The sequence below is a fragment of the Lingula anatina genome, chromosome 3 (genome assembly GCF_051362555.1).
Source record: "Lingula anatina isolate TDL-2025a chromosome 3, LinAna3.0, whole genome shotgun sequence".
NCBI lineage: Eukaryota > Metazoa > Brachiopoda > Lingulata > Lingulida > Lingulidae > Lingula > Lingula anatina.
Genome location: NC_141769.1, coordinates 9,228,334 through 9,254,767, shown reverse-complemented (window position 1 = coordinate 9,254,767; position 26,434 = coordinate 9,228,334). Strand labels below are relative to the sequence as shown.

The following is a 26,434-nucleotide window of genomic DNA, read 5'->3' as shown; positions in this document are numbered from 1 at the left end:
ACATACATATTCATCTGAACCCAAGATGGGTTGGGTGGAGACTTGAAAGCAAGGGATAAATTTGACAAATTCATAAGATTCATGCAAAACGTTTTGTATAAAAATTACAAATTTTAAAACTTTTTTGTAAGTAATCATGACAATTTTTTTATTATTAAATTGCAAAGTGTTTTAAAGAAAGAACATACTAATATCGAATTTAATATCACCTAATGGAGTCTTGCTCATTTTTTTTTAATGTGTTCAAATAACAGGAAAATGTCTCACCTTTTAAGTTGGGACTCTAAGTAGGTTGTAATACGGGTAGCCTCTGAAAGCTGGTCTATGATTTTATTTTTCTCTTCCTGAAGCTTTAATCTGAAACAGTATACAACAGGTTATTATTCATTTTGTTCCTGGTTTCAGTTATATACCGAACTGTTTAATCCCTATCTTCACTTAATGAAGAGTAAAGATATACTTAGATGTCAAAATTCAGTATGGACAAGTACCCCAAAGGAAGGAGAACTCAATTGCTTTATTAAAGTTCAGTTTTTTAAAATTTATATTCAACTCAATTGAAATCACTGAACATTAAAGCATGTCACACATTCTAATTTTTATGGCAGCTAAAAGTATAAATATTCTGTCCACATGTCCATGCAAAGTGCACAGTAAGGAAATCTACTGCAGTAGGAGGAATGTGTATATATTTCAATGTTGTAATGAATGTTTCAGACACTTGGTTGTTTATGCTGCTTCTTTCACACAGGAGGAATTAATGTGCCATTGTTTCTCAGGGCAATAAAACCCATGCATGGTTGATGTGGGTGTAATAAAGTAGAGCATAAAAGATGCTTAACCTTCCGAAGAATTTGAAATGGAGTAAGACAGAGTCTGGGGTGAAATAACAGTGCAGATCAATGCAGGCATTCAGAAAAATAAATAAATAAGTTTTTTTCCACAAAAACATGCTCACTGTGGACAAATGTCAATGTAGCTCAAGCAGCAACTAGCATTATAAATACAGTGACTATAAGTATAGTGACTACAGGCCCTACATAAAAGGCAATGTAATAATGTGAGCTGCAACCTCAGAACACCAAACAGTCACCTTGCTTTGGTACATGATGAAGAAGGAGAAGAAGATGTGGCTGAGCGGCGGAACTTTGCAAAAGGAGATTTCCGGAAAAGACGTGCAAAGGTGCCGCTAAAAAGAAGACAACAACATAAAGAAAATATCCAAAAGAAAACACACAGATATTCAGGAAGGGAACCCTTAATGTCTAGTCACGTACATTTTGTGTTAAAATTATGATACTTGAAGCAATACATGGCTGTTCCCTAAAGTAAGATGACCTGGCAATTACTAAAGGACAATAGAGTGAGGATAAATGATCAGGTTTTAAGAGGTAATGTAAGTGATGTTAGTCATGGAAGAAGGTGATTATGTTTTTTAACTAAAATTTGTATGGCAAGATAATGATGTATGTCAAATAAGACATGGTGCCAACAGGAACTATGTATTCCTGACGTGGTATACACTGTACCAAATGTCATCCTATCCCTTTCCAACCTATAAAGGCATTTTAGTATATTATTATAAGTCGTGACATCACAAGTAGTTATTTGACATCATATAGCTATTTATGACATCATAAATGTCCCCCTACCTCTCAGCTATCTGCCGACTAGAGGTGTCCATCGCCATGACCAAGTCATGTTCTAATTGTTGTACTTGGCGCCGCACTTCAAGTATTTCTTCTTGTGAGCGGCCCTTCTTGCTCAACCCTCTCAGTTCACGTAGTAGCTGCTCTTTTTCTTGAATCAATAATAATCTAAATGGAAAATATTGCAATAGGTAAGCCAAATGTTAAATACAGAGCAAGGCCCCACAGTGATTTTAGAAATATCATGATTCACAAGTTTGAAAAAAATTTTTTTAACATATAATATTCATACACAGTTTTGGTTTGGCAGAGTTGCATTGAAAGTCCATTTTATCATCCTCCAATTATCACAGTGACCTCGTTTCACAGGCTCCAATTCTATAGTCAGTGAGTCCATTCTATAGCTAATGGCTCTAGTTTATGGCATGTATGGAACTAAGACATACTTGTTGTCTTGAACCTACCTATCTTTATCAGATTCTGTCTGGCCAGGAATCATGCGTTCCTCCACACTGGCCAACTTATGTTTGAGGTTTTGCACACTTTTCCTGGCTTCATCGTAGCTAAATCTCAGTCTGGTCATCTCGGCTAATCTCATTTTGGTGTCCAAGTACTGCCATAAAGAGTAAAATTGGGTTTTAAACACAAAGTTATGAAAATTGCACTTCAGTGAAAGTGAGATTTTATAATATTACCTGGAAAGAAATGTCCAACAGCTTCCTGTACGAAGAACCAGTTACGTTTGAGCAAACTTATTTAGATGCTAAACAATTTCTTTTTGAGAACCTGATATTGGTCAGCTGTAGTAAATAATTGGCAAAACAACTGGGAATTATGGAGAAAGTATTCAATAAAATTTTATAATGCCTCTGAAGTTTGTTCATATGTACTTCCTTACTTTCAAGTAGTACATAAACAAGGAGAAAAAAAATGCTTGAAAAAAATATTTCTTTTTATATATCATTTTATTAATAATGTACAAGACATGCCATTTTTAAACAGAAAATTTATAAATAGATGGCATTACTCACCTCCCCTGAAACATCAGTCTGTGAGGCAGTGCTTGGTCTCTCATATTGCAGTGAAAGGAGGGACACTGAAGGTGAGGACTCACTCTGCAGTTTGCTCAGTAAGAAATCTTCCTTCAGACGTGCAAGAGACTGAAAAACATCCATAATAAAAATCAACTACATCTTGAAATGTGTCAAAGTCATAAATTTTATAGAATGTAAAAAAAGGTATGTAACTTTTTTTTCAACATTTCTGTCGTGTTTTTTGAGTGTAAAAAGCTAAATAAATTAAATGAATAATAGTTAATGAGGAATTGCATATAGGCAAAAAAATAGAGTCTTTCAATCACTCTGACCAAAGCTAGCCTCAGTTTCATTTGGCTGACTAGAGCTGCTGGTTAAGACATACAGTGCAGCTGGGTCTAACCTACTGGACACTGTGGTAAAAATATACTGAAAGCTTGCAAAATATACCTGCATCAACTCGTGTCTCTCCCGTTCCCCAGAATTCAGGGACTTTTGTATCTTAGTAATCTCCTCCATGATGGCCTGGGCCTCGGAGATGTTGTAGTTATACGGACCCTCCTCCCCTGCCATCTTCTCTGTGATTCTGAAATTTGAAAAATTCTCAAACTTAAGTTATGAATGAAACAGTCTTTGTATTTAAGTACCAAGAGCAGATACGGCAGTTATATACATTCCCTTCTCACATCCATGCAAACATACTCTTACTTTCTATCTTCATTTTGAAAGAAGACTTTGTCAGGTTTATGCTGTCAGTAATCCCAATTATACAATATCTGTGATTTATCTTTATTTTGTTATTCATCTTTTAAAGACATAATATTTTTGGTTATAGTTGCAAATGATTTCTCTATTTTTACTCCGTATATACACTTTTAAGAAATATTAAGTGTTTTACAAAGCACATGCTATAAAGATAGGCCTACCATCCACATTATACACTGAGGCAAAATAAGATTCCAACTGAGATGTACTTCAAACACTTATTGATAAAGACATAACTTACTATTAAAAGACAAGGTCAATTACTTTTAAAAAGAAACAATGGAATTTATTCATAGGGCACTTAACATATCTTCACTAAAACTTCATTCCTCCCACTCAAGCGGAGTAAGATAATTTCCACTTTATGAGAGTTAAGTGATTGGCATAAAGTGAATGTGAAATCTGTGTTAGATCCTTAGCTATATTTTAAAAGAAAATGTAACTAAAATTTTTTTCTCTTTAAATTTAATTGTTGAAAGGGAAAAAAAATTAAAATTTTTTAATCCCCAAAAATGTGTTCAAAATGTAAAAACATCATGAAATTCTCAAAGAAAAAAAAATTCACCTCTTGCATTTCCCCTTGCACTTAAAGATCCTACCACCATGGCAGGCAGTGAGTAACATGCTCTTGGTGACCCCTAACCAATAGTTTCTAAATATCAGATAGCCTGGGCACCAACTCATCAACCAAGAGTCAAAGTTTGCAGCAACGCCTGCACAATCAACCATAAATTAAACAAAAGAATGTCACTCCTGTATTGAAACAATAGTCCTCCTGGGCTGTGAGTATATTTGACATTTTATGCCCTGTCTCCTGCTTACATTTAAGAAGCCTGGCTGTTGAATAAAAAACAGTCTGGCTCACTGAAGAATGCTGCCGTAGGATTTTACTTGCAGACAAACTGTAGCTAAAAATATTTTTATCAAAATAATAACTGTGAACTAACCTAATTTTATTTTGGCCTTCGAGTTCTGGCACAGATTCTATCTTTTATTGTTTGGAGAGGAAATTTCAACTTGAAAAGTGACACTTAGGTATGTGTGTATTAGAATCACTGTATGTGTTAAAAGCTGCAAGGTAAAATTCAATTCCTGAGGCCTTTCTACCTGTCCCATGAAATATGGTAGACTGTCTCTCCTTTTAGGATTAAGAAATAAAACAATTCTCTATTGCTGTAGCAAAATAGATGAGCATCTATAAAGAGATCTTAGTCACTTTTTTTGTAAATTTGTTTGACAAAGTTATACTTAACAGGAGAGAGGACAAATTTCCAAAAAATAAAGGGCGAGGTGACATCTAGTCAACAAACCACTTCCCTGCAAGACATCAACATGGCCCTCATTATATAATATGCAGCATGATAATTACTTAAATAATGAATACCAATCCTTCACAAATGATATAAAATATGAACCTGGACTGCTAATAATTTAGTCTGCTCTAGTTCATCACTGGTTTTGGGAAAACTAAAAAAACAAAAAAAGTCTGTCTGAAACAAGAAATATGCGAGGCCCCAATAAACAATCTGATCCAGGCTCTGATCCCACCAATTCCAATTTTTCTTTCAAAATATATGGCATACAAAACCCAATGGAGCTGACCTTCTCAAGTATTTCAGTCTAAATTGTGCCTAACCAAGACAATTAATTTTCAAAAGAAACTTTACCAGCTGGATTAAACGAAAACAAAGGTTTTGCACACAAATTGTAATTATTGCCCCTCTCCCTTCCTCTCATTTTTCTTTCACAAACCCCTTCGCCTGTCTGATCAAGATGAAGTTTTCAAAATTCATTCTCTGAGTCACATTCACCAATTAACATGCCTCTGACACTGTTTATGAAGGCCACAGAAGTCTTATTTCTCCATTACAGGCTGGGATAGCAACAAAGCCCTGGCATGCAAAAATGCAGTTAAGCTTTAATCCCCCTCTGTTTTTGGACTAGGGAAAAACAATGACATTGCCTGCAAAAATGCTGTAAATTCTGATCTCCACCCTAGTTTAAATCTAAGCAAAACAATGTCATCCTGACCCCCCCCCCCCTTGTGAGAGAAAAAAACACACACACACACATACACACACATGCATGCATACACACACAAAACACCACCACAACATTACGACCTCAGTTAAAACCTTAAAACAAAAATCCTAGCATGCAAAACTGCAGCCAATTTCCTGACAGAGGCACATGCCTCAGCTTATTTAGCACCTTAATGGCCCATGTTTGTGAGTGTGTTTGTGTGGACAGAACGAATACCAGGGCACAGACAGCAAACAAATTACACAACTTTCAATAGGGGGATTATCTGACTTTTCCTTTAGTTCAATAGGAACTCTCCTCAATTGACTCCAGCTCAAATATCTGAAACATGCTGCCTAACATTTGGTGTTAGCCCTGTACTTGGATCGACTGAATTTTATACAGCCTGGCTCAAATAACATGGAAAATCAAATTGCTCTCTTTCCAGATAGGGTCATTTCAGACTACTGGTTGGAGTAAAGTTAAAAAATATCTTTGTCAAAAGCACATACCAGTGATGAGCTTCCACAACAGTTTATGACAAAAAAAAAATTTTTTTTTTGAATGATGGCTTTGAACGAGTCCAAAAGGCCTTAGAAAAATCAGCATATTTTCCGTTTTAGGGAGTCCTGAATGAGCAGAGCCTTTGCATATATTTTTTTTTCTGGCAGGTGGAGCCACTTACTGCTGCAAGGTTTCCACACCCTGTTCCTTGTACTGCATCTCTGTTCGTATCTGTTCAAGCTCACGCTTAAGGCGTGCCACTCTGTTTTTTGCCAAGGCCACATCTGCTCGCAGTAGGTCCGGATCATGCTTGGTGCTGCCGACACTGGAGTTGGAGTTCACTGGAAGAAATAAACACCTTGTTCAAAATTCATTCAAAAATGACAATTTTTTATTCTTTCAGGCTGAAAAAAATGTCTTAAAAAAGAATTTAATAATTGGAATGCACTTGAGATAATTGGATTTGAAATATTCAAAGTTTCTAACAAAGCAACTATCAGTGAGCAGCAGGTTTAAACACAAAGAGACTTGGCCTGAAATGTGACAGACTTCCAATTTTTTATGCTAAACAAGAACAACCAGCTACACTGTATGATAGTGTGAGGGAAACTTCACTCATGCCATGCGACTTCCATTTCATTGGGTTTTGAACCTCACCTGGACCCAATTGTGAAGGAGAGGATTTTTTTCCTACAGAACTTTTTCAGCCACCCCACTGTGCAGCAGGAATGTGTTTGTGGATGTTACCGACTGGTGAATGCTTTTTGTTTTTCAAACGAGTAAACTTGGAAACAGATCCACGTGTGTTCGTGTGTTCTTGATGTTCCAGTGAGAACCAAGCATTTTTCTTTGATGATGCACCGACTTTTGGCTTTTAGAGAATAAAAACCTTTTGTTCTATTTTTTCTCTATCTCTCTTCACAAAATCCCTCCTACTCTTGATTTATTATAAATGGCAAAAGTTAGCTCAAATCTGGGAAAATACACAAAATTTTCTTTGCTTCCACCCTACTAAATACCAGTACAGTGATTGCACCTAAACCATCACTATTTTTTTAACCATTTAACTTCCAGTCTTATCCACATATCCACACAACTAACAGTCAGCATCCCAACCCCCTCCCCCTAACCATCCTTTCTTGATTAAAAAAAATTCATCAATGATTTCTTTACTTCCTACCAACACTTGTTTGACAATATCCGAAGTTTTTAATGAATACAAAAGTACAGAAGTCTGGTTGCTAAGCAATCCCTGGAACTCGCAAAAATTCTCCAAGATCCAAAACACCCCCTATGGTGCAAAACACACAACCTCCAACAGCTACATGTAAGATACAAGCCAGCTATTTTCAAAATAAACCCTGCAGTATGTTACACTGCCTGTTGCAAAACTTGCCTGGCAAACTGCTCAAGTCTTACATTTGACTAAGAAAGTAAAAACAGTTGCTGGTTAGTTCAAGCATGATCTGGTCATTTAGGTGAGATACTGGTATGTGGTCATTACCCCAAATTTCCAAATGACATACTTGTTACGACATTTCACTTTTTCTACATATTTGACTTTCGTAACACTCTTTGGGAAAAATAATTCATTCATTTATTTTGTTATCAAATAAATAATGGTCACATTAGCAGAGGGCAGATTATACACTTCAGTTAAACTGGTAGATATATCTGAGTAACAATGTTTTCCTTCCCCACATTCTAAGAAAGCTACCTTTAAAAAATCACATGGCAATCTTTTCATACCTTTACAGAATCATTTAGTGCAGAAAAATTGTTGTTGTTCACATTCTGCCTCCAAACCACATGTTAATTAGATTAAAAATATAAAAGGCATGAACTGAACTAAATTTCCAGAGTAGTAGCATGGCATTCATTTAACACAGTAAACATAGTGTACTAATAAGTTCAAAATTCCCATTTCTTATGGCCACCATGTACGCATGGTACCCTCAAGTTGAGGGTAATACGGGCACTGCTCTGTATAATGTAGGCCCCCGAAATTCTTAGAGTTAAAGACAAGCTGTTTTTATAACTTTAACTTAGTGTGCCACTGAAGGAATGTACCCTTTTTGGCAACATTTCACATTTTCTTGTTTGAAAAGTATGTGCACTGGATCACTTTGTAGCTTTAAGTTAGCACGCAGACTGTGCACACTTTCCTTTCCTTGAAAAATAAGGCTAAATGTTTTAAGTTTGCAAAAGTGCCAATTCTGGGAAACAGGGATGTGTAAACCAAATAAAAGACAGTTGGAAACTAAGAAAACAGGGAGGAAATTTCTGAAAGTTTTAAGTTAAAAAAGAAAGAAAGAAAGAGTACATTTTTTATTATTATGAAATATAAATATCATTATCTTTTAGTCATCTGATATGCCCAAGGAAAAAAAAAAAAGAATAATCAATCAGGAGCCTAAAATTAAATGAGTAAAAAAGGGAAAAATCACCTAAGACTCAAATATAAAGAAGTTATGTCAAGGTGTAAACTGTAGGTAAACTAGTTGTTGGAAATCCAAGTCAGCATGTAAAGAAACGACTGAGCCTGAGTAGACATATTTGTGGTGAATAAATCAGAAAACTGAAGCCCCTCTCTATTCAACACGCTTCCTGTGTCAACATTTATCTGATCTCTCCGATGACTCCATTACTGTCATATGACTCCCGAGTTTTGTTTGCTTGGAAGAAAGATGTGTATGGAAATGAAGAAATTATAATGCTGTCTGCAGGAATTTTGGTGTCTAGTCGATCTGTGCTGTAAGACTGGTGTAAAAATTTTCTTCACTGGGGCCCAGTTTCACAAGTGAAATTAATACTGAAATTTGGCCTTAACTTTCGACCACAATTTGGTTAATTTAAGTTTCAGATAAATGTGTAACACTCCATTAAAAAAGAGTATCTGTGGCATAAATTACTGGCCCCTTCTTCCTTGTTATAAAGCAATTGGAGTATTTTATATAATTCCAATACAACTGATTTATCTTGGGTGAAAGTAAACAAACTTTTGTCTGAAAGTTAAAACCAAAGTTTTCTATACATACGTACTTTATATACACGTGTAGACAATATCCATGATATTTCATCCATGCAAACAGGGACTGAACCTTTAATGCATAAAGCAGACATCCATCAAATCCATTGTGATTCACTGATGTCCAGCAGCCCATTACCCTGCAGGTGTGTCTGTAGAAAACATTAGAGTGCATATAAAAGGGGGGGGGGGGGGGGGGGGGGGCTTGAGATAGAGAGAAAACAAAAACTAAGTGCAAGTGATTTCACTATAAATTTGATAGTCCAGCACTCTTCAGCCTGACTGGTATATTTGTAGGGATCAAGGGAGTGGGAGCAGTGGAAGGGGAAAAGAGAGAGAGAGAGAGAGAGAGACAGAGAGAGAGAGAGATCCTGAATTACATATTAACCAAATATTCCATGACTCTCACAGTGCTGTCCAGTGCTGTTACCTGACAGGTGTGTGTGTGTGTGGGAGGCAGATGTCCTACAACAACAGAAACACCTGTCATGATTCCCACTATTTAACATCAAAAGGCCTTCTTCCCATGCTATCCTTATTGTCACTGTCACACACATGGTCTTGAATTAACTGTAAATTTCTCATTTGTATGGTATGTGTTTCTATCACAAGAGATGAGACTTCTATTTAAAACTGGCATGTGGTAGTGAAAAAAAGCAATTTTCTCATGTTGTCATCAACCCAATTACCACGGAACATGGCAATTTCTGCTGATGCCTTATGATGTTGTACTAATGTGCACAATGCTTTCACATGTAAGCAATGTCAAAATGCCTCAGAGTCACTGGTAACAGTGGATGCAGCGGAATATTTCTAAAATATTTTCTTATCTTCCTGTGCAAATATTAGCAGTAATTTAAAATATCTAGGTATATTATACAAATGGAATGAAAGTAAATATCAACTGTGACTTGTGATAATGATTTACATTGTCCTTTTAAAGTGTATATATATTACTTAAAATTATTTAATTTATTCCATTCAAATTCAGGTAAACAGGGTGTGTAAAAACATGCCTTGGACATTTGGTAGACAGTGTGTGTCAAAATGACTTTTATTGTCCTTATAATGTGTAAATATTAGTTATGATTATACAATATTGGTACTACAAATGGAATACAAATAGAGATAAATAGTCACTGTAATTGTGCCTTTAACTGTCATTCTTTTCTTAGATGTTGGCTTATATTAAACAATGTCCATGATATGTAACAAAGTTAGCTCGTGGTCAATTCTGACTTCCAAAGATGTTCGACTACAGCACATTCAAAGAGAGAGAGAGAGATAGTGAGTGTGTGTATTACTTTATACTAATAAAATCAATAGTGTTCTTTTATGATACAAATACACTTCCAAATGGAATAACAGTACTTTTATACCAACTAGGAAATAACCACTACAGTTTCATATAAAATACAACCAGAGAGCTTTTTAATATAGCTGCTATCTTTGCCATCATTGTGTGAGCTCTCACCGTGGTCATAGTGGTGCCTGTCACAGGTCATGGTTCACTGGTAAAACAGCGATGGTTATCAGGCCAAGCATGTTAAAGTGATGCAGAGAATATGGAGGGGATGGGGGCGGGGGGGGGGGGGGGTGAATGGAGGGAGGGGGAGGAGAAGAGATTTCATAAAGAGAAGCCCCATCTTTACACTTCTAAAGGAAATTAAGATTTTCAAACATCAAACATCAAATTTTCTATTCTCACTGACTTCTCTCTCTTTATCTCTATCATTTCCTTCTTCATCTTTCTCGGATTATTTCTGTTGCATCTCACATTTATTTCTTCTCATTTTTTTTGTCTGAATGATTAGGCGTTATTATTTTGCATTCTAATAATGAACTCTGAAGTATAAACAAATAGCAGTCTCCAATTAGGCATAACAAGACAACTGGCATTTACATCATCAAAATATTACACACTCAAATGTACCAGAGAAAGGAATTCCAGAATTGCTTTCATAAGGTAATCTATCTCCTCAGGAATGCAAACTCATGAAAGCCCTATTTCCCATTTACAGTAATGAGACCAAGCTCTTTGAATGTCAAAATACCCGGCATAAATAAAAATAATGATAATAATAAAAATGCATCATTCATTCCTTTCCCTTGATAAGTCTGTGGTGGAATTGTTACCAGTGCGGGATGACATCCCAGGAGATGTCAGCCTATATATTAGTGTGGAATGCAATGGGATGGGTCAAGCACAGGTATGAAGTCTGGCTTATGTGACAATGAGTACACTTTTAATAGATGGGGTACCCTCTCTGTACTGGGCAATCACCTGAATGGTGCTGCCTTAGACATTGTGTAATCTTTTCAAAGGAACAACCATGAATGTTAGATTACAAAAAAGTTTTTTTGTTTTAAGGTGTTAATTTGATGAGGTCTCTCTCTGATACAGATCTTCACTTCTACTAAATATCACTCTATGTGATGAAGGCAGACAATTTCTGCTTAACTCACAGATAGAAATTTATATTTCATTCATATAAAATTAATAAAACTATTAATAATGTCAGTGTATTTTCATCGCTGTTGAAATACACTTCTCAGTGAAAGTTCTGTAAGGAAACTTACTAATAAGGATAATTAGGGAGGGAAAAACCAAACTTTATTTTTGTTGTTCAAAACCTACTAATTAATGTTTTGAATTTTGAAATCCAAACAAGAAATGGCTAACAGTTTCACAGCAACAAATGATGTTTGATTGTTGGGTGATAAACAACATGTGCTTCTCTTTCTTATCAACACAGCAAGAAGTCTGCTTTCAGTTCCAATACTTTTTTTTTAACCTCAAAATATGAAAACATTCACATAAAGAATTTCCCTATTAAAAGGATTATATTTGCCAAATACAGACCAAACTAAACACCTTCACACCTCTTTTGTTTTAAAACAGAAATTAAAATATTCAACCAGAAGACCTAAACATGAAAAGACCAATGGTGAATTGTCATTTCATTGGCACATCTAAACACAAAATATATTCAGTCTTTAAACATGTTCTTAAGAACTTCACCAGATTAACCTCATAACATATAATGCAACAGCAAAGTCATTCTTTATATAAATATTTTTAAAAACTTCTTTTAGTTTTTACTGTGGTGGTAGGAGTAGGTTGGGGGAGAGGTGGAGGATAAACTCTAAATGAAATGATGGCTTCTGTTCTTGAATAAATGAAAACAAAAACTTGAATATCCAAACTCCTACTTGTTGCAAAAAACAGACAGACAGCACATGTGCCTGTATCTTTGGGCTATAAGTATCAAAGCATACATTAAGACAATACATTCCACAGCAATACCGAGATGTAATGCAGAACCGAACACCTCATAATGGAAAACCTTCGCCTCCACATTGGAATCTGGTGGAAAAGATTTGTAAGTCCTATCTCCAGGCAGAGATCAAAGCATACCTTCCTGATGTTTATTGCTCTTTGATGGTCATGTAATGTAATGTAAGGCAAGCTTAGAGAGAGAGGAGAGGAGAGGTGAGAGGTGTCTGGGATAAATAATAACACACCAAACCTGTGACCAAGGTGTCAGAAAGTTCTCGCCTCACTGACAATTTCTCACCCTAGGTTTAAAAATATTTACATGAGTCCCAGGTTTCACTTTGCAAAATCCCTAACCATGTTTGAAATGTGTCTTCTGTTTTTTTGGCACTTCTTTGATTTAAAATAATCATTAATTTATTTACAAAAGCTCATCAATAATGATGAATGCCTGAAATTATTAAGTGTTCCAAGTTTTCTTCAGAAGGCATGAACAATGTCCTTTTGGGATAAAAAGTCTGTACTTTAACTATACTTTCAACCCATGATTGCTTCCATTCATTTATTTCAACCACCCAGCCAACCTTTTATTGAGCTTTCTCTTTCTATGTGAAATCGCGGCCGTAATGTAACCCAGTTGTTTTCTTAATGTGCTACCATGCAAACATTAAGGTGCAAATAAAATGTCTGTTTACCCAACCATCTTCCCACAAATATGCCTCAGAAGTAGTAAACAACATTATAAATATAGCTTACTCACGACTTGAGAGATTGCAGACTATAAAAAAAATTGCCTTCTCCTCACAGCTATAACTTTTGACATCCCTCTGTGTGGATAAAAAGGAAATATATGGTCTAGAACAGCAATTGTAAAAATAATTTGTAATTCCATTTTGCCAGTCAAGTTCTTGGCCATCTTTAGAATTTAACCTTTTGTCACTGAACATTCCATCCTTCCAGACAGGTGATGTAAACACCCTTTTTTATATAAATCTTCAAAACAGACATGCATGTAAATTCCAAGGGCACAGCGGAGAAAACATGGGGAGAAAATAAACTTCTTCTACACCACTAGCATAATGTGTCTGTTTGATGAAACCATATTCTTAAAAAAAAAAAAAAACATTTCTAAACATATTACAATACTAGAAAGCATATTTCAAAATACTATGAAATTTTAATGTTTTTCAAATCTGAGCTATTTGTTGGATACTCACAGCTTGTCCTGGAGGCCTTCCAGTGGGCCAGGGCATCATTTAAGTTTTCAAATTCATCTTGAGCTAGTTGAAGCCTCTGCTGTTTCAACTGAAAGATTTCCTTTTTGGCCTAAAATAAAAATAAAGTGGATAAACACAATCATGCTGGTAAAATAATTTTGAACAATTGTTGCTCTTTATACTATCTTTAACGTCACTAGTACCAAATATTCAATACACAAATCAATATATCTTTAAGTTTTATTTTGCAACACAAAAGCTACTAGCAGGTGCTTTAACACATCCTTTTAAATTGTCATACGTGGCAAGTTAAGGGGTGATCTGATCATTTGATGACATCAGTTTCACAATATCAAGTTCAAGTTCATGCAGTTCTGAACTTGCTTCAAATCTTTCTTTTTGGAGCAATAAAAGATATATTCCACCACCACAATCAGAAACATCACTTTTTGGAAAAAAAAAAGAAATATGCCTTTCATCTTTTATAGGATATATATAATCCAACAGAGGAAAGATGTTAAGGTGAAAGTATGTTGCAGACAACTTGAGTCTAGATGTTAGACCGGGCTACTTTTGGCTCACTATCACATATATTAGCCTGACTTGCATAACCTAAGTCTCATTTTTCAATTTTAAATAACCTTCACATTTTTAAGTATGGGACACAATAATATCAATCTGTTATCAGGTTGTCTCATGAGGTAATTCAGAAAGATAGTCAATCCAAAACAGTCCTGGCTTGAACGCAGTCCAAATTCTCCAACGGGGATAAAAATAGCCTATGAAATAATGCTTGTGGTATTCAGTCTGAGTGGTTAATCAGAAGGTAAACACTGGGCACACTTTGGCAATCTTGTTCAATAACAACTACCGTGTGAAGAGGCCACTGGTTTTACTTGGAGAGAGGGAGAGGGATCAAGCTGGAATCCTATATTTACCTTTAACAAGAAAATATAGCCTAATTTTTGAAACATGTTGGAGAAGTTGGGCACTGACTTTCCTTCAAACAGAAAATCGGACTTGTTTTTTTTTTTTTTTCTTGGTGAATTCAATTAAAATTTTATAAGAACTGATTTTACAATCACATTTCGTTTGAATAATTATACAAAAGGACTCTTCTGTTTGTTCAGAAAAATAGTCTATATTTGCCAACACTATCTAATCTGCCAGATAGTTTAATATTTATCATATTTGCGGCAGATGAATGATTCCGATAAAATTCCAAGGAAGATGGGAGGCTAATGACTGCACAAAAAAATCTGTGTTGGCAGATTTCTACAGCATCTGTTAGCTAACCAGGTAATTGTCAGACCAGCCGAGGATGATGTAGAATTAAGATAAAATTCTTGCAGAACAAGATCAACCTTGTTCCGCAGGAAGATTGTAGGATGCAGCCTGGATCCTGGCATTTCTGCCATTCAGAGAGCTAGTGTCTGTTGACTAAACTCAATACAGACAGTGAGGCCAAAGGAAACATTTGTCAGCTTTCAACAGGGGAAGATTCTGTGAATTTAGGAGTTAATAAAGAATATTTCTTTATGATCAATTATGTTTTTTTTTTCATAACTGAGACACTGTCAGACCTCTAGAACTTAAAGATGACTAAATAAGAATTCTAGGTCCATGCATATTGTGTTTCTCAATTTTTAAACATTCTTTTTATCAATGAACTGAGCAAATTAAAATCCATTGTTCATCAAAAGTTATTGAGATTCCTTCTCAGTCTTTCTTTTCAATTGCTTTTCTTTGCCCATCAGTTTAACTGTATAATACTACCCAACCACATTGATACACAAATGTTTAAGCAGGGTGTCATCTTTAAGCAGGACCTAGCCCACAAACACAGCATGAACACCTGTTTGCTTTACTTTTTTCTTATTTCGTCCTGGTTAATATACAATTACATGCAAACCTTTGAACATTTATTTGTAGCAACTGTTCAGAAAACTCCATTCCAACACGTGACTGAAGTCACGTTCAATAACCTCAAAATGACTAAGTGTGGTCTACAACTAAACCAACGCGAGTGGAATGTAAAAATAAATTATAAACAGACGAAGATGAAAATAACATGCCCATTCTAGGGGGAAACTTAAATGCAATTTAACTTAAAAAGATATAATATTAAGAAGAAAATCTTAAACACAAGGCCTTCATAAAGATTACATTCAATCTACTGTAAACAATCATTAGAAATAAAAATTTAAACTCACGTCTAAATCTTCGTTGGCTGTCACCAGATATTCTTGCAGCATTTCTTCTTGTTGGTGCCGCCATTGTTGTCTTGGATCTTCAATCTGATTGGTCTCTGTAAAATATCCATCACAATGTTTCTGAACATTCATATATATACAACTATCGCTTTTTGACTGTCTACGTTTCTCCTGCTGTCTGGCACAGCAGATAAGTTTGCGTATGAATGACTTGCTTGTGCTCAAACTCTCAGTTGTATTGTGTCTCTCTTGTGGAAAAAGTCTGTCTTTTAAAATGTGTAAATAATATGGCGGTGGAGCCTTTGTCTCATATTCCTGGGCTACCATATTTAGCTCTCTTCCTATTTCCTTGAAACAATCTAATTGAGCAAATTCCAGCTGAAATATCTCCTAATGTCCTTCTGATACCAGTACTATCAGACCTGAATGTTGAACTTGGAGACAAAAAAAGACAGTGTCCTCACTACTTCAGTGAAATCTTCAATCCAGGAGATGAACTTGTCTCATTTCTAACCATCCAGTTTAGTCACAGCACCACAAACAATGTTAGCTATGTAACTTGGTCCAGAACGGGCACAGCTGAGGGAAAAAAAGGGGCCAACATTCCACCTAATCACTCCAGTCGCCACAATTGTGGTATTAAAATCCTTAAAACATCCACACTGTGGTCAGGACTCAGACGCTTTTTATCCTGACAATGAAGTACTGGATAAGCCAAGCTGTTACATTCCTCCTTATCAATTCCGTTGTGGTGGAAAAAATATCCTGAAATGCTTCAAAAATTGTGATCCAGACCTTGCTCTATGTCTCACTTTGAGGGAATTGTAATATTCACTGACTATAAGCAAAAAATGTGCTACTGTACTGTTGAAAAACCACGGACCAGCAAGACTGCACTGTTTACGGCCCCCAAGTAAAATGCCTTATGTTATCGTTGTTCAATCCTGCCACTCAAAAATGAAACCCATAAATGATTTGACCCAAACCCTGTGAGGGACATTTGTATTGTTTCCATACCAGGAGTTAAAAAAATTCCACTTTATTCTAATGACATGCTTTTGTGGCATTCTTAGCCAATGGCTGATGACAGTAACACATTGCAGAGAGAGACCAAGATAATCCAGCATTGGGGCTCTCTCCTTAGTAACAGTGACAGGTGGGCAACAGACACCTACCCTCAAAATATCTTTATCTTTTTTCAAAAAATATGAAGCTGACATTGTCCTGTCCCTCAGCTGTTCATTACTTTCTCCATCAAACCCTGTAATTCTTGAAGTGACTCTTGCCAACTAGAACAAATTCGGCTGCAGCACTTATTACCCCCCCCCCCTCCCCTGCATTCCTATCTTTATGTTTCTCAGAACAAGACATCTACCACGTATACTGTAACAACTCCTCCCTTCCTCCCTTCTGTATTCTAACAGATCTTTTGAGAAAAACAAATAAAATATTTTGGTACGGTCAGGTCTGAGTCCAAGAAATAGGATAGTCACATTGTTCAACCCATTCCTCTTCCTGGGACTCAAAAACTGACCATGTAATAATGTGTGCTCATGACTATACTTTAATAGCAAGTCTTCCCTTTATACACAGTTCAACCATACAATGGCCCTGTAGATGGCCTAGAACAGGAATATCTATTATTTCAGAAAGTAAATTTTGGAACCATGGGCACTAGCGTGGCCCTCCCATCAATCATGGTTAACCCAAACTATTTTCAAAGCCATAAACCAAGAAGTGCTCTCCACCTATTATGGACAAAAATGTAAAACTTCATGTCTCTGGGGATAACTGTAAGGTCAGCTGATAATGTTGGTATGTTAACAAATGTACGTCTATTTTTAAAATATAAAAACAACTTGTATGGATATTAAAAAAATAAATTAAAAAATTTACTAATAAAGAGAAGAGAGAACGGATTCAGAGATGATTTCACAAATGTGCATTTTTTCAGATTAACAACATATTATGGCAACAGGGAAAACTGCTGAAAAAGGAAAACCCTTCCTCTCCCATCACCTTACCTACATAGAGTTGTTTTTGAACATTTCATACCATTACAATTTCACATTTAGCACCATTCTAGAACCTGTTTTTCACATAAAAGGGAGGAAACCTTCAAAAGGAAAATAATTTTTGTCCTCATTATTTACTAGTAAATTCCCCAAAATTACTAATATTATTTAGATATGAAAGAGAAGTGTAATAGGACAAGAAATGGAATTAAGTTTTCATTTTCTGGGGGAGAAGAAAGAATGATCAGAAAAATGTTCTCAGGATGAACCTCCCTGCCAGTTGGAATAATTTGCAAATTCTTTGCACTAAAAGAGATCTATCAAATACAAATTATCTCTTAACTAAGGCACAGGTAATTGAGTCACTAAATATTTACACTGTGCTATTCTTAAGTTCCCATCACTTCACAGATTAAAACATGTCATTATTTCAACTCTCAAGATTTGTAATTATTAATAAAGCTTGAACTAATTTATAAGATAAAGCTTGGCTTTTAGAAAATTTTGTATACAATTTATTCCACTTGGAGGCTTATAATAATTTTCGGAAAAAAATGTCATTACTACAAACATATTTAGTCAAATTTTATAAGGAACTGCCATATCCAGATTAAACCAAAAAATATAGATAATGCCTTGATTTGACATCAGAATAAGTAAGCTCAATATATACCTATGGGATAACTAATGAATTACAATATTAGTGGTTTTCCAAGTCTCACATTTCCATGTCAATTTCCCTATCATCTACCTAGTGTCCAACTTCTACCATAAATTCCAGCTAGTTGTCATACATTTAAGAACCAATTTTAAAGCACTATAACTACAATTTTTCAACAAACCCATACAACCTTTCCCACATTATCTAAGCTAATCACAATCAAATTCCTTTCAATAATTTCATGTAATCCAGTACAACTTGTAAGCAAAAACTTTGTAAAGGTCACTTTACATCTATTTTTAGCTGAATGGACAGTTGATCTGAGTAAAGGAATTTTCCCAAGCCCTCATGAATGACCAGGCAAATGTTACACATACTAGGTACCATATGCACATCTGAGATGTACTAATTCAAATCAATCAGCGTGGTGAAAGGTATGTGGTCCAAACACTGGCATGTAGGTACAGCTAAGGGGTCAGTTAAACATTGCAATTTTCTTTGAAAAATCTTTTATAATAAACACATTTTTCTTTTTGCCAAAGCTTTAAGGTATCCTTTTAGCAGTTGCTTGTGTATTTTTGCTGTGGTGAGTGTTTAATTGCTGAAAGTTGTCAAGTATGCCTTATTAATCCTTGTGGCATTCGTTATAATTAATCATTCCTTGTGCAGTGAAATTTTCCTTTTTGAGCAGAGACAACATGTTCTTTGAATGTACATTAAGAATTTATCCTATTTGTTTCTTATTGAAATAAAAAGAAAGGGTGAGTCTCTGTTATAAAAACACCTTTTTTATACACATGATACTTAGGCTGACTATTACATCTATAAATATCAGTTCTATAGTATTAGTTCTTCCTTTTAAAGTGCACATCTGCCGGTTTGTTCATACTTTCAATAAAACTTTCCACCCATTTCCTCTTTCTTTTTCACTAAAATATTTCTTTCTTACTTCCCTTTCTAGTAATCAATCAATTCAACGCTCTCATTTTATCAATCTTCAAGATGACCAGTACAAACCAAAAGGAAAAAAAGCAGAGTATTGTAGTTTTTCCCCAATGAACCATACTTATACACCAAGTGTGGAATGTGTAGAGATAGAAGTCTGTGTTTACTGAGAAGGTCCCCGCCAGGTGAAATACCTGTATCCAGCAGCAAGCATATTATTTCCCTAGGCTGATCCCCCATACTTCATCTTTTATGGCACAGTGGTCCAGATTGGGAATGTGAAGAATTTTTGCCCAGTTTAGACACAGTATTCAGAGCTGACTAAATCCGAACCTGTACCGAAGACTATTAAGATGCTTTTAAGTAACTATTTGCTGAATTGGTAGTTGTTGTATTGTTTTAATTGAAGCCCATCTATTGATATTACAATGCACAATCCCCATATGTCAGCAACTCTAATAGTTTAAATAAACTGACATTTGGAGGGGAAAGTTAATGCCTGAAGTGTCATTGTCTTGAGGGCTTGTAAAGGATTCCTGACTTTCTTAAATATAACAATAAAAAAAGCTGACCCGACAGGAATTTCACCCATTTTGTTTATTCAAGTTATGGACAAAACTGATACTTTCTTATATCAGGTGTTTTTTTTGAATTCGGAACCTCGGCCACCTCGGTGGGCTGCACAACAACATGTAGAGATACACAACTTTTCTTCATTACAAAGTCATATGTCAACAATGCTTTTGTTACCCCTGGGGTGACATAGGGGTTATATCAGGGAAGATAAACATTCCAATGCAGAGAAAAGAGAGAAAATATCATAAACAAAACAGGCACATTCTATTCTGAAATGTTATACAATGGAGATAAGACCTTAAATATATATTAATATCAACATGACAGGTAAGTCATGAGAAGGAGTTAAGGAGAAGGTAACTAGACACAGGTTTTGCCTGTGGCTACTATGTCCTGCATACCTGAACTGACATTTATGACCGACTTTTAAAGTGAAAACTAACAAACACAAACATATTGAAAGTCATCATCCCAATTTAAACATAGATAGTTCAAAATTCCGCATAATTATTAGAACTAGACAGCAAAGCTGTCAAAAGCACAGAGAGCAACTGATACTGAAAATACAGTTTTTGCACAATTTCGGCTATGAGCCAATGTATCGATTAACAAGTTACATGCTTTTTGAAAAGCAGGTATTTGTAAGTAAGTCGCTTTCCTAAACGCCATTACTGGCTACAAATGTCACTTTCTTTAATGATGAAAACACAGCTGCATACAATCCAGGATCACTACTGGTCACTGACATTCCATCACAAGGATGGCACAGTTATGGAAATCAGTCAAATTCCAGTGACAACCATAAGACCATGTGACAATGATGCCAAGATGTCATTTTTAGAAATGGACATTGACAGTGACATATTTAAAATATCTACTCCATATTTAATTCAACTGCAGGACTAACTACATTTAGAAACTTCCTTTCAGAATTTTAAAGCTTTCCTTCTAAGTATGTGAGATTTATAAAAAGTTTCTTTTAAATCTATCAATGTAAAATATATCTATAGTTTAAACTTAAAATTCACTGTTTATGTGTAAAATCTATTAGTTAACTAAATCTATAAAATGTATACTCACTGTTTATGTGGTCAGTGTAAAAGACCCCAATAACAGGATCAAAGCTTTCTTCCCATCCAAATGGCAGCTCATCCCCTACGCAATCCGCAAAGGTCTGGGGCTTGGTGTATCTACAATAAATAACAATAATAAGAAAATGTGAAACAATTAAAATTCGGTTGAAAAGCATCACCACGTACCAATTATCTACCATGGGAAACATCTACGAACTCATGTTTTTTTTAAAACTTCCATTGTATATATACTTTTTTTATAATCATTTTATTGATTCTTTCACAGTGCACAGGTAGACTTATTAATAGAATTATGATATGGATCAAAGTATTATCATAATCAAATACAATAAAAACAATTAGGAACTGGATGTTAATAATTTATCGCGAAGGAGAGAGAACATATATCTCACAGTGACATTGAGCCACCACAGGAGTGGATTTAGTTGCCTTCATGTTGCAAACCACGTACTCTATATACTTAATGCAGGTTAATTCCACATTTAAAGATTAATGATTTAAATCACAATAAATAGCTTCACTAAAAACCATTCCTGTAAAGCCACAGGCCAACGTGATGCAGCATGAGAAACCCTCACATTCCACCATTTTATTCCACTAATACATAAAAACTCAGCTGGATTATTTATATGGAGAGTAAATCATATCCCTTTATCATGAAGGCTGTTGACCAAAAATGAAGTACTACAAATTGAATTCCCTGCCTTCCTGGCATGATTTTCAATCCGAGGCTCTCCTTAAAATGCTTTAAAAAGAACCAGTTGGGAGTTCTAACAAGTGGACATACACCATGGGCTGAAACCTTCTCTCAGAGGTTAAAGAAGGGCTGATTAAATGATGGGAGTGTTGAAGATCGTTCTGGAGTTAAAGCTAAAATAATTCTTTTTGCATTTCAGAGAATCACTTCATTCAAGTAGGGTTAGCAAAAAGGGTCACACTCACTGACAGGGTGTGCCAAAAGTTATAACCACCCCAGCAAGAGAACCTTTGACACAGATAACCTATGGGTGCACTTAATGCCCTGTCTTAACTTTATTTGCTATGGTCTTAGATAAGACCACAGTCTACCATTTGTACCCATTTATTTCTTCTGAAATCTTATTGACATCCTATGTGGAAGAAAGATGTAACAGAGCAGGATCTCAATTTATTTCATTTTGATCTCAACATATATTTTGATTATAAGTATCTTACTGGTTGGACTTAACTTTAAGAACTGGGTGATAAAAATGACATCTTATTTTCAGATACAAAATGGGAGATGATTCACAAACAATAAGTTATCATTGTACTACTATTATACATAAAATTGGTTTCTCTAACTCTGCTAGGCCAAGCATGATTTTCCCCAAGCTATTTCTCAATTTGAAATAATGCCTGTATTTGATGATTAAAAAATTAAATCCTTTAAAAAAATCTACTACCTTAAGTAATTGTGCATAACAGTGGACATAATGCTTTTTTCCACTCATCTACCACACTTAAAATAAGCGAATACTGCACTTATTGCCAAACAGTCTGTATGCCAGGGGAGCTGGGCGGTGCATCCTGACTGAAGTTTGACAACTATTTCCTCGATACTGTATACAAAGTGAGAAAAACACTGTACGGGTGGCCCCTAAATTTTAAACAGACACATTTCTTCAACTTACATATTAAAGAAAAATCTTATCCCCCCTCCCCTATTTACCCTCATATAATTGATTGGGTACTTGATTATAATTCCTTTAATACAGATTTATTCAGTTTTCATATCTAACAATAATATCTCAATTGCACACGTTCTTCATTCCACGTTTTATTATGAACATACCATTTTATTTGCATCAAATGTTTTTCTCACTGCCAGCTGCTCATTAAAAACATCAACAATTTTAAACATATTCACCATTTAAAACTTGACAGGATGAGTACAAGCATTATTATCATATTTCTCACAGCAACAAGAAACAAGGCTATTCAGAAGGAAAAAAACTAACAAAACAATAATATAACAAAGAATTTTCTCTTTTATACATACTTCAGTTAGTTTTGAAAAAGTAGGTCTATTTGAATGACTGTGAATAAGGTAGGGCAATCGGTTCTCCATTAATTACATCTCTCATGCCAAACGAATACCTGTACAAGAGGCTCAGGAAACATCCCCATGGCTAAACTCTCACTTGCAAAAATTGCTGACATACCAGACAGGTCAAAATTCTTTCTCTTGGACCAATTACACATCTTCATATATTTCAGCAAGGCTTAATAAGTACATGGGTGGAAGCTTTTCACTTGGGTTCACTTATTGTGACATCTACTGAGGTCCTCTTATGTGTCAAAATCAGCTGATACTGCGTAAAGGATAGACTTGTAAGGAGGTTTCAGAAAACAATTACGAAGTTAATCAAATAAAATATAAAATCAGATTTCATATAAAATTTGCAGAGGTAAATATTTAAGAAGAACTGCATATTTTATTATTCTAAAAATAAAAGTCTGGGATCTGTTGAAGTTCATTTTAAAGTCACAATTAGAAAAACAGATTAAGAAGTTTTATCAGCCAAATTGAACTTGACTAGTTAGCTAGATTGTCAAAAGAGGGTGTTCTTCTACACATTTTTAAAACTTCATTATCAATATTTCATGCTTTCTTTATCTACGGAGAAAAACAATATGGTAGTCCCACCAGCACTTGCGCATTACTGGTATAAAAAGTTAAATACATGACCAGTAACTTGCCTCTTGGTTAAAAACCAATGTTGAAAGGTAAAATATTTTAGTGAGGAATGTTGGTCTCCTTCCAACCCCTGCCTTTCCCTCTACATACCAATAGGAAGCAAGTATTTGTCTGTCTCTTCTACCTCCCCCCCCCCCCCCATGTCCCTTCTTCAACTTTTATTTTCTTACCATTCCCCTTCTCATATATAACAGGAATCTTTATGTCTAGACTGAAACCTCAGAAATAAACCTTACAGGGCACCATCACAGTTCTAACCATCTCCCAAGTTTACCCCTCTCTCCACTCAAACTCGTGAACAAACACAAACTTGTTTCCTTCCACCTTTCAATTTCCGCATCAGTGGCGAAGGTAAACCTCTCATCCATTGGGAGACCTAATTTATTCAGTATGAATTTCTCCCTCACAAAGCCTGGAGGAATGTACACAAGCTCCCCCCTTTTCTTCTGTTACCCTGTCCTATAGATAAACGGCCTACATTAAAAGCTAGAGTTACACCGCGGTGACAATGGTGACACAATGGCAGTGGGCCGTGGACGTTGGCTGGCAGCCAAACGCAGATCAATGCACTGATCAATCACAATGTGAACATTGGAATGTCACACGGAAGGCCTTGGACAGGATGAGTGGGGGCGACAACATGGGCCATACTTTGTCACAAGTTCCTTAGAGAGAAAATGTGGATTTCTTTGCTTGTGTGTGTTTTGGGGAAAAAAACCCAGGGCAAAAGAGGACTGACACAGGAAGTTCTTCAACTTTATTTATCTTATTTTTTATATCTTGTCGTCTTTCTGGATTAAAGTATCTTTTAAAAGTCACTTCTTTCCACAAGGAGTTTTCTTCAGCTTAACAAAATTAATATTTGTAGCAAAACATTAAAATATAAAAAGGCAGTCTGTAATGTGCAAAGCTGGACATCATAGGTATCATCAGAACACCAGACAGCCTTCCCATAGCACTATTGGAGGGGGGGGGGGGTCTACATAAAGACATCCTAAAATCCCCTGCCAATAAAAGGTTTAAAGGTTCATGAGGCCATGAAAAATAGACAAACATGCATTTTCTTACCAGTTCTCACGTTTGTACAAAATTTTTTAATATATCTGCAACTCGTGTGTGCACACCCTGAGGGTGACTTCTACTCGAACCCTTAGTCAAACTAGAGGATCAGAGAGGCGATACCACCTCCGAATATTGTACCACCAGCTGGAGCAAGCGCATTCGTATAGACCCCCACATACACAAAATAAGGGGTGCAGCCACCAGTCTTGTGCTTGACAAGCTGTAAAAATGCAATCAACAAGAATTTTCAAAATATGCAAAAAATATATATAACTAAAAATGGTGCAATCAAAGTTAAGTTCATTGTAAGGTAGGTCAAAGGTCAATTTCAAGGTCACAGTAAATTGCCAGTATATGACTTCCTATCCAACTTCAATAGTAACTATGGACCTATCTCTGCCAGTTTTGGAGATAAAAGGGAAGCAAAATTTGCAAAGTTCAGTTCATGGTGAAAAGTAGGTCAAAGGTCAATTTCAAGGTCACAGTAAGATTGCCAGTATATGACTTCCTATTCAACTTCAATAGTAACTATGGACCTATCTCTGCCAGTTTTGGAGATAAAAGGGAAGCAAAATTTGCAAAGTTCAGTTCATGGTGAAAAGTAGGTCAAAGGTCAATTTCAAGGTCACATTTAGATTGCCAGTATATGACTTCCTATTCAACTTCAATAGTAACTATGGACCTATCTCTGCCAGTTTTGGAGATAAAAGGGAAGCAAAATTTGCAAAGTTCAGTTCATGGTGAAAAGAAGGTCAAAGGTCAATTTCAAGGACACAGTAAAATTGCCAGTATATGACTTCCTATGCAAGTTCAATAGTAACTATGGACCTATCTCTGCCAGTTTTGGAGATAAAAGGGAAGCAAATTTTGCAAAGTTCAGTTCAAGGTGAAAAGTAGGTCAAAGGTCAATTTCAAGGTCACAGTAAAATTGCCAGTATATGACTTCCTATTCAAGTTCAATAGTAACTATGGACCTATCTCTGCCAGTTTTGGAGATAAAAGGGAAGCAAAATTTGCAAAGTTCAGTTCATGGTGATAAGTAGGTCAAAGGTCAATTTCAAGGTCACAGTAAGATTGCCAGTATATGACTTCCTATTCAACTTCAATAGTAACTATGGACCTATCTCTGCCAGTTTTGGAGATAAAAGGGAAGCAAAATTTGCAAAGTTCAGTTCATGGTGAAAAGTAGGTCAAAGGTCAATTTCAAGGTCACATTTAGATTGCCAGTATATGACTTCCTATTCAACTTCAATAGTAACTATGGACCTATCTCTGCCAGTTTTGGAGATAAAAGGGAAGCAAAATTTGCAAAGTTCAGTTCATGGTGAAAAGAAGGTCAAAGGTCAATTTCAAGGTCACAGTAAAATTGCCAGTATATGACTTCCTATCCAACTTCAATAGTAACTATGGACCTATCTCTGCCAGTTTTGGAGATAAAAGGGAAGCAAATTTTGCAAAGTTCAGTTCAAGGTGAAAAGTAGGTCAAAGGTCAATTTCAAGGTCACAGTAAAATTGCCAGTATATGACTTCCTATTCAAGTTCAATAGTAACTATGGACCTATCTCTGCCAGTTTTGGAGATAAAAGGGAAGCAAAATTTGCAAAGTTCAGTTCATGGTGATAAGTAGGTCAAAGGTCAATTTCAAGGTCACAG

At 35.6% G+C, this 26,434-nt stretch overlaps 1 protein-coding gene across 3 annotated transcripts in view; it reads right to left on the bottom strand.

Annotated features, from left to right (window-relative positions):
* The window catches only part of LOC106158099 (protein WWC2), a 43,265-nt gene that overhangs the window by 9,033 nt on the left and 7,798 nt on the right, over positions 1-26,434 (bottom strand). For 2 of the 3 annotated variants that reach the window (XM_013533968.2, XM_013533967.2), the window contains exons 2-11: positions 20,987-21,096; positions 15,710-15,804; positions 13,497-13,605; positions 6,156-6,315; positions 3,134-3,269; positions 2,681-2,809; positions 2,114-2,262; positions 1,653-1,817; positions 1,094-1,189; positions 268-357 (exon numbers count right to left, since the gene is read on the bottom strand). In XM_013533968.2, the coding sequence (XP_013389422.2) occupies positions 268-357; positions 1,094-1,189; positions 1,653-1,817; positions 2,114-2,262; positions 2,681-2,809; positions 3,134-3,269; positions 6,156-6,315; positions 13,497-13,605; positions 15,710-15,804; positions 20,987-21,096 (1,239 nt within the window). The remainder of the gene's footprint in view (positions 1-267; positions 358-1,093; positions 1,190-1,652; positions 1,818-2,113; positions 2,263-2,680; positions 2,810-3,133; positions 3,270-6,155; positions 6,316-13,496; positions 13,606-15,709; positions 15,805-20,986; positions 21,097-26,434) is intronic. The other variant, XM_013533969.2, reaches the window with a different exon arrangement.